Source organism: Myxocyprinus asiaticus, chromosome 8 (genome assembly GCF_019703515.2).
Source record: "Myxocyprinus asiaticus isolate MX2 ecotype Aquarium Trade chromosome 8, UBuf_Myxa_2, whole genome shotgun sequence".
Lineage (NCBI taxonomy): Eukaryota > Metazoa > Chordata > Actinopteri > Cypriniformes > Catostomidae > Myxocyprinus > Myxocyprinus asiaticus.
Window position 1 is genome coordinate 52,758,951 of NC_059351.1, and position 9,788 is coordinate 52,768,738.

General features: G+C 37.0%; 1 protein-coding gene across 1 annotated transcript; it reads right to left on the reverse strand.

Moving 5' to 3' along the window:
- Positions 1-523: 523 nt before the first annotated feature.
- On the reverse strand, positions 524-9,573 carry LOC127444679 (B-cell receptor CD22-like). Its single transcript, XM_051704201.1, has 8 exons — positions 9,427-9,573; positions 8,542-8,895; positions 8,162-8,395; positions 7,444-7,692; positions 6,700-6,793; positions 6,550-6,595; positions 5,809-5,886; positions 524-1,962 (listed from the first exon to the last, which is right to left on the reverse strand). Exons 1-8 carry the CDS (start codon positions 9,539-9,541, stop codon positions 1,930-1,932), a joined length of 1,203 nt encoding a protein of 400 aa, XP_051560161.1. The 5' UTR covers positions 9,542-9,573; the 3' UTR covers positions 524-1,929.
- Positions 9,574-9,788: the final 215 nt, after the last annotated feature.

Genomic DNA, 9,788 nt, shown 5'->3' on the forward strand with positions numbered 1-9,788 from the left:
AGAAGAGCTGAAGCTGTTATAGCTGCAAAGGGTGGGCCGACGTCATATTAAACCCTATGGATTAAGAATGGGATGTCACTTAAGTTCATATGCGTCTAAAGGCAGATGAGTGAATACTTTTGGCAATATAGTGTATCTGTGATTCAGTTTTGACTAGTCAAAATTATATTTTCAGATATCTAAATTGCCCTTACCCCTAGTTGATTTGCTGTGTTGTGACGTGCAATGACTCTTCATTACGCACCGCCCCTCACTTCCTGTTACTAACCCGTAGTGCTATCGAAGCTGTTAAAGTAACTAGCTGCTAACAGAAAGATTAAGTCAATGCTTGACAACTTATTAAACAACATCTTGATGCATTTATATATGTTAAAAGGTCTCCAGTTAACTATGTGTAGCAAAGTGATTGTTATATGTTGCAGCACGGACCAATTTAAGTGTAAATGATTAATAAAGACAGACAACCACAAACAAGTCTTTTGAATTTATTTTTATGCAGTCTATAAAAATGTGAAACTGGGCAAATAAATTCATGATGTAGTGGTTTAATGCTTCAGAATCAAGGCACCCATGTTTTTTAATCTGTAAAACTCTTTAAACAGTTAAAAATGACAGTCAGTGGAAAAGAGAGAAGCCTCATTCAACAATTTAAATAATCAATCATAACTGCTATTAAGCAGCTATTAATCCTAGTTATTATAACTTCTGTATTCTGAATTAATACATAGCCTATATTAATTAATTGTACTAACAATTAAATACATTTATTTAATTAGTATATTAAACATGCTTGTGTATTATTTGCCAATACCATTATAGCGCACTTGATGACATTGTGTAACAGCAACACTGAGAGAAGTACTGCTGTGTTGGAGTGATGAGACATGGATCAGTAAAGTTTGTTTCTAATAAATACATGCATTTTTGTTTCTTTATACACTGAAAAGTGTTATTAAATGTCTACGTGTTTGTCAAGCCGGTCCCAGCTTCCTCCTTTGCCATCTTTAATTGTTACACTGGTGCCAAAACCCGTGAATGAGGAAGGGTGCGCCATCCAAGGAGTCCTTGCCGCTGACTGGGGGTCGCGATGGCGAGGGAGTGTTTGATCCGGTGGCGCTGGAGTCCCGTGTCAACCAGCAACTGGAAGGAATGGCCAAGGGGTCCAGTGCCATCATCCGGTGTCGCGGACAGAAGCAGGACAGTGGGCCGAGGACCATTTGATGGCGTATCTGGGGCCAGCGAGCTCCTCTCTCTCCCCTCTCTGCTTTCTCTTTCCCTTTTGTTATTCCCACCCCTCCTCTTCCCTTTCTCCTCTCTTTCGTCCTGTTCCCCCTCCCAGGCACGCACAGGTCAGATCTGGAGACCGGTGTGACCTGTCGATGCTCCCTCTATAGAAATGGGGGGGGGGAGTAGGTCATAGGCCAGAGAAATCCCCGACCTGAGTTTGGCAATGGGGGTATGTGGTGAGAAGGGCAGAGCCGAGTGGCGTCTGGGCAGAGCGAGGCCAGGAAGATAAGTGGCGAATTACTTTCACAGCGGCAGACGGGAGAGAGACGCATGAAGCTGTCTGGGTCTGGTGTCAGAAGAGTGGGTGCACTTACACCTAAAAACAGATTATTTTCTTTTGACATTATAGGTCCTCATAAACAATAAGCACATATTTTAACTAAACATTTTTTTTTTTTTTAGACCAACAGTGTATGTATCTAAGTGGTGGTATATCTATGTTTATGATACACTGTTCACACATTTAACTGCAAGACTACTGTAGGTGCACTGGTCCAAAATCCCAAGAGACTGTTGAATTATGATGTGTAACAAGTGAAGTGGATAAATAGAGAGAATGAATCCATTGATTTTCAATGAGTATCTGGTGCAGTTGTATAGCTAGATTCAAGTGATTGGGACGGTTTAGCGATCTTCAAATGTTCAAGACAGCTGAACTTTCTGCCTTTCAGCAATCTAGAATGGAACAAAGGGGAACAGTGGTTTTCTTAATGCTTTACCCCATTAAGAGCTAGTCATTACATAATATTAGGATCTTACAATTAATATTTTTCTATTAGAACTAACAAACTCAAAACTGTATAAGTATTACATCATTAAATTGTAAACCACCCTTTAATGAAGGAGTGTCATCCTCCACTCTGCGTTGACAAAATGAAGGTTTAATGTTCATTGGCTGGTGGTTTTAAAAAAATGTATTCTAAAAGTAACCTATATATGTAGAGCTGGATTTATAGAGATAACTTCAAGCTGGATTACACTATTTCACCCAAAGCACTAATTGTAAATGAAATTATTACAGATCATAGTTTGGATGCACTCTGCTTGACCGAAACCTGGCTTAAACCAGATGAATATATTAGTTTAAATGAATCTACTCCCCCAGGTTACTGTTATAAACATGAGCCTCACTTGAAGGGTCGAGGAGGAGGTGTTGCTGCAATTTACAGTAAAGTTTTTGGTGTTACTCAGAGGACAGGATATAAGTTTAAGTCTTTTGAACTAATAATGCTTAATGTGACACCGTCAGATACAATTAAAAAATCTCTGTCGTCTTTTGTGCTTGCTACAGTATATAGATCACCGGGCCATATTCTGATTTCCTTTGTGAATTAGCAAATATTCTATCAGATCTAGTGGTTACTGTAGATAGAGCTTTAATTGTTGGTTACTTCAACATTCACATAGATAATGAAAATAACACAATGGTATTAGCATTTATCAATATTCTCAACTCTCTTGCAGTCAGACAAAATGTGACAGAACCAACATATCACCATAATCACATGCTATATTTAATTCTGCCATATGGAGTTGATGTTGATAAAACAGCAATTCTACCACAGAGCGATGACAACACAGATCATTACCTTGTCTCTTGTATGCTGCAGTCAGCTAATGTCACTCAATCTACACCATGCTATCGTTCAGGTAGAATTATTCTTTTGACCACTAAAGATAGCTTCATTAATAATCCTCAAGAATTGTCTCACAAACTCAGTAAGCCAAAAAGTCTAGAAGAACTTGATGTAATAACAGAAAATATAAATACAGTCTTCTCTAGCACTCTTGATAGTGTCACACCCTTTGATTAAAAGCTCTGCACTATGGTACAATGATCACACTCATGGAGTGCAAGTGGAAGAATACAAAATTAGAGGTATTTTGCAGTGCATGGAAGGATACTGTCTGTAGCTACAGGAAGGCACTAAAAGCTGCCAGGTCAGCATATTATAGCAAACTCATAGAAATAACCACAACAATCCTAGGTGTTTATTCAGAACTGTGGCTAAATTGGTTAGGAATAAAGCATTGACTGAACCAGATTTCCCGATGCAGCACAATAGTAATAACTTCATGAATTTCTTTACGGATAAAATTGGAATTGGAATTATGCAATCATCTGTCCACAGAAAACAGTGTCTCATAATTTTCCTCACGAGCAACTTCAATCCTTCGCTGTCATAGGTCACAAAGAGCTAACAAATCTTCAGGATTTTTCATTCAGGATTTAGGCCCCATCACAGTACAGATACTGCACTTATCAGAGTTACTAATCATCTGATCGTGGCTGCATTTCTTTTCTAGTGCTTTTAGATCTTAGTGCTGCCTTCGACATCATAGATCATGACATTCTCTTGAATAGGCTTAAGAATTATGTTGGCATTTGTGGACTTGCATTAGCATGGTTTAGGTCCTATTTAGCAGGCCGCTACCACTTTGTCTGTGTAAACGAAGAATTGTCAAATCAAACAAAAGTTAAGTATGGAGTGCCACAGGGATCAGTTTTAGGGCCTCTGTTTTTCTCCTTATATATGCTTCCCCTGGGAGATATTATCAGGAATCATGGAATAAGTTTACACTGTAATGCTGCCCATACCCAACTTTATATTTCTTCAATCCCGAAGAAATTTCACAACTATCCAAATTAGCAGAATGTATCAATGAAATCAAAGATTGGATGGCCAGAAATGTCCTTCTACTCAATTCCGACAAAACAGAAGTACTAATTATTGGACCAAAAACCTCTAAAAAATAAGTTGCTAAAATATAATTTGACTCTCACTGGATGTACTGTTACATCTTCTTCTGTAGCGAAGATCTTAGGTGTTATATTTGATACCAATCTGTCCTTTGAAAATCAAATTTCCAATGTTTGTAGAACAGCATTCTTCCACCTGAGAAATATTGCTAAGTTATGACACATGCTCTCTGTTGCAATTCATGCATTCGTGACCTCAAGACTAGATTATTGTAATGCATAACTGGGAGGATGTCCTGCAAGATCAGTAAATATACTTCAATTGGTTCAAAATGCAGCAGCCAGAGTGCTAACTAGAACCAAGGAATATGATCATATTAGCCCCATTTTATCATCGTTACATTGACTACCTGTTAAATTTCATATTGATTTTAAAATTTGTTAACTACATACAAAGTTTTGAATGGTTTAGCTCCGCAGTACTTAAGTGACCTTCTAATATGCTATATTCCATCACGTTCATTACGATCGCAAAATTCTGGCTTGTTAATGGTTCCTAGAATATCAAAATTCACAAAAGGAGGTAGATAATTTTCCTATTTGGCTCCTAAACTATGGAATAGTCTCCCTAACACTGTTTGGGATGCAGACATAGTCTCTCAGTTTAAGTCTCGACTAAAGACTCATCTATTTAGCCTGGCATGCACCTAATGTATACATCATCTCACAATTAGGCTGCTTTAGTTAGGTCTGCCGGAACCAGAAACATTTATCCTGCTCTATAACTACAAAACACTGAATGGCATCTACACTAACATTATTCTATTTGTTTCCCTGTCTCAACCTCAGGATTCATATCTCGAGGTTACCAGACCCGTCCAGATCCACCTCTGTTCCTGCTTGGTGTCGGACTCCACTGCTATATGTCTGAACATTGGACTTAGGATAAACCTCAACGAAACGGTCTAATGATGGACTACACACTTAAAATGGAATACATAGACGTTAAAATATTTGCCAGCAAAAGCCTTCATCAGCCAACTAACAAGGACAATGCATCAATGTGAATTTCTGCAGTTAATCCAGGACTTCAAAGACATTAATCATTAATCTTACAGTTCATACAAAATCTTTGAATAAACACTGGCCCTTAACACTTACTTAGTTTTCTAATTTTAAACCATGACTTGCACTATACATAAATAACTAATATTGGCATTATATTCATGTTGTTTAGTCAGAGGGGAACTGGTCCCCACAGTGAGCCTGGTTTCTCCCAAGGTTATTTTTTTCCATTAACCAACATCTTATGGGGTTTTGTGTTCCTTGACACAGTCGCCTTCAGCTTGCTCACTGGGGTTCTAAATACAATTATGGTTTAATTATTTATTTTTATACACAATTTACAAACATATTTAATTAAACTACACAATGATGACTCTAAAACTTTATGGATATTACAGTTTTCATTTTCTGTTAATGCATGATTTTCTGTAAAGCAACACACAATGTGTGATGTGAAAAGTGTTATACAAATAAAAATGACTTGACTTGATCCCCTGTGTTTACTTGTGTGATGCACACTTTTTTTCTGTAGCTATTTTCAAAGTCAGTAAGTGTGTGATGCCTGGTATTTTAAAATCTGTTCAGATTCTAAAAGTCGTGTAGTGTAATCCAGCCTTTACTGTTATCATATTCACTGCTAGCTAGCAAAAAATAAAATAAAATGTTTGGGAATTTTTCCTGACTATTAAGACAAATAATAGAGAAGGGGAGTACTCAAATTCATATAGAGATGAAGATTTTAAGGTTTAACTTACATTGAGTGTGTTGTACACATCAGAGGACTGGGACTTGAGGTCAAGAGCTGTATATGTCTGATCACTGGACTTAACATTCTATAAGTTAAGAGAGACAATTATACACAAACAATTAGGTCTGGGTGATAAAATGATATCGATATTTATGGAAAAAAAAAACAATTGATATCGATGATAAACTTTTGAGTCATTTTCAATATTTAGCCTATGTTGTACATCTAGATGATCGGATTAGGTACGTCGTGCTAAAAACTCAAGCAGTTCGATAAAGTGTACCAGAGATTATTTAGCAGAATGGGTGCTTTATGGGAGATTATTTTAGCAGAAATTTCATTGAAATGAGGTCACACGCCTCATGTAGGATTAAATCTTAAACTTAGTATTCTTTAAAGTTAGCTTACCCTCTGGAGTTATTAGTAAACAAACAAGTTATGTTTAAATTCACTCCTGAGGTCCAACAAACATGTAGAATGCATTTCCTCCCCCCATTAATGACAAGAAATTTATAAAGTGATAAATATCGTTATTGAATGATATGAAAAAAAAATCTTGTGATAATATATTTTTGGCCATATCATCCAGCTCTACAAACAATTGAGAGACTAGATTATAAGAGAAGCACATGGAATCACACATCTGAATATGTGCATGTCTGCAGCAAATTTCACTGAATAATTACGTAGTTATTTGCTTTGGAAAGCATCTGGCTAAGTGTAGTATTCAGTTTCATGAATTCCTCACCTCATACTCTATTCTGACAGTGTTGCCTTTGCTCCTGTTGCACTTACTGTCAAAGGAACAAAAACACCATTAAAACAAAATAAGACTGACAAATTTCTTTGCAGATATATTATAAATGTATCAAATCTCAGTAAAAATTGCCTTTCTTACCAAATACACAACACAACAATAAGAGCAGCTGCACCTACACAGAATCCAACACCAACAGCAATTCCAACAACTACAAGCCAAAGACCAGAACTACCTGAAAAATATGTGAAGAAAAAGCGAAGTTAAATTCTTCCATATAATTCTCCTGAATTAATTTGTTTTACACAAAAAGTAACATTAAAGTCACTTTGGTCTGGTATTGCTGTTATTCAATCTTGAAAGATGGGACTTTGTCCCTGTACAGTGCAGTATGAATTCAAACTGCGAGAAAACTGCCACAGTTTTACTATTACACTAAAATTGAAAACAATTTCTTATTTGACTAACATGTTTCATAAGCAAACACATAACACTCCACTGCATCAACTCCACAAGTTCAGCTGGGCCAATATCCCGGACAAGCCCCCAATAATGTTACTACCCCAGGGGGTCTAGGCCAGTACTCCTGGATCCCCCTCAACAATAAATATTTTGGATGGCTGCCTAATCAAACACACCTAATTTAACTCACTATCTTGTTATTAGAGTACTCCAGGAACTGAAATGGGTGTGTCAGATAAGGGAAATATCCAAAATGTGCAGTGCTGGGGGGCCTCCAGGAACAGGGTTGGGAAACATGGTTTATGGGTATGTAGGGGTGTAACACACAACACATTTTAAATGATTTGCACTGACATTATAAATCTACACTAACATTTCTGTAAAGATATGGAAATAATTGTTTGTCTATCATCTTTACCTCACCTTCAACAGTGACCAATACAGCAGCTGATCTCTGAGATCCATGTTGATTCTGAGCCACACAGTAGAAGAATCCACTCTGTAGTGCACTGTAACTCTGTCCAGATCCAACAGCTGAGCTTTCATTCTCATTAAACCAGGTGTAGTTCAGAACAGGTGGGTTTGAATCACTGCTGCAGGTCAGAGTCACTGAATCACCCAAAACTATTTCACCAGATCCACTGATGGACACTGACACATTCCTGGGTGAGTCTAAGAACAATCAATCTTATTTTGACAAGCATCTTAAACCATTTTTTGTGTTACTATTATTTGCTTAACACCATCATATTATGACATTATACATGCTAGAATGTTTGACAGCATTTTATGTGCTATGATAAACTGGCATTTAATGTGACAGCATCAGAGTATTTCTCTCTAAGTTCATTTCTGGACTTGCACTTGTGTTCTCCACTGTTATCAGAGTGGATCCTTGTGATGCTGTAGATTCTTCCAAGTTTAAGAAATGTTTTCCCTTTAAACCATCTGATTTGTGCAAGTGGGTTTGTATCATTGCTGCATGTCAGAGTCACTGTTCTGCCTACTTCTGTGTCACCAGATGGACTTACCACAACAAAAGTCTCCTTTGGGGCATCTTAGAGTAGATTATTTCCAGTGGATAAGTGAAAATAAAATCAATCAAAGCTATTAAAATCACAAATAATGACCTCATACTTACATGCAACATCAATATAAACATGAGGTGATGTAAGTCCGTGTACAGTACAGCTATATCTGCCTGCATCCTCTCTTCTGACTGACTGCAGGAGAAGTTTATTGTTTCTCTCAGTTAATGACTGTGTGTTTTTCAACCAGATGAATGTTGCTCTGTCAGTCAGATTACAGGTGCTTTTACATGTCAGACTGACTGTATCTCCCTCTGTCACGCTCGCGGGGGTCTCTATCTGCAGATCTGAATGCAGGCAGAAAAGACATTGACACATTGTTCATTTGTCCTGTAAATGTGATTGCAGGCATGAAACATCTGTTATACTGAAATATGGATTATTTAGTACATAAATAACCAGTAAATCAATTCAAAAACTTTATGAAAGTTACCAGTGACATCAAGAGTAACTCCAGGAGCATCAGTCCATTGTCCACCAGGTTTATTAGTAATGAATCTGAAATAGTACTTGTGTGCATCCTTCTGTGTCACATCATTCAGTCTGATGGTGCAGATCTGCCGTTTATCTCCCAGATACTGAAACCTCTGACTGTATTCAGAGTCCTCAGACAGATCTGGAGACTTATCATTTCTAGCATTAGGCCTATATATGACCCAGTTTACCTTTATGACTTTATATCCAGGAGGGTATGTATAAGTACAGGGCATTATCACAGATGAGCCATTTAGTGCGCAGATGTATGGGCGGCTGTAACTCACACCCCAATGATCAGCACTACAAACCCCTGAAACACAAATATCCAAAAAGTTCTAATAAAATGATTCACTCTTCTACTAAAGTTAAAAGTTTTGAATGACAAAAATACAACATTAGCACCTGCAGTGGTGGAGAATATTGCAGAAAAGCAGAACGTAACATGCAGAGACTAAAGGAAACTAAGCAAAGATAAGATGCTGCAATAATTCATAATGAATGATATGGATTGAATCGATTTTACACATTTCTCAAAGTCAGTGAGTTCAAAGTTGACACAGCCATCCAGACAGTCTCTTTATTTAGCAGATGTTTTCAAGAACTTCCTGATTTGCAAGAATCAATAATCAACAAAAAAAATATATAGTTTATGTATTATACTTTATAATGAATCATTTGTATGAAATAAAAAAAAGTACAATCCATGTAGGAATATTACACATCGTTCAGATGGCTGTATTAATGGTTTTAAGAGCATTAACCTTTAGAGAAACGTGTAAATTCAGTTGAATAAAACAATACAATATTATTTTGAAGTGGTGATGTAATATTTCTGACTTACCTGGAACAATGAGCAGAAAGATCAGATGAAATGGAGCCATTCTGACTGACATCACCATAGCAACACCTACAACCAACATATATATCATATTTTTCAACGTGCATTTGCAGACCATATCATAAACTGTGCTTCAGTGTTATTCTCAAGATGATGAAACTATGACCATGTAAACATATACAAATACAATTAATGCACTGCAGCCTGCTAATATACTCCAGTGCACCTCAACTGACCAAAAAAAAAAAAAAAAAAAAAAGAAGTCAAGAATAGGCATGGCATGAGCTTTACCGTCAGTATGTGGTTTTAGCTGAAGCTGTTCTCCAGTGATGATAAATCTTGTTCCTTCCTCTTTCAGAGTAAGA

Coding starts and splice junctions, on each gene's coding strand:
- LOC127444679 (XM_051704201.1), bottom strand. CDS start 9,541: ATGGTCTGCAAATGCACGTTGAAAAATATGATATATATGTTGGTTGTA. Junction 6,596..6,699: donor ATTGTTGTGTTGTGTATTTG/GTAAGAAAGGCA, acceptor TTCCTTTGACAG/TAAGTGCAACAGGAGCAAAG. Junction 5,887..6,549: donor CTGTCAGAATAGAGTATGAG/GTGAGGAATTCA, acceptor CTTAACTTATAG/AATGTTAAGTCCAGTGATCA.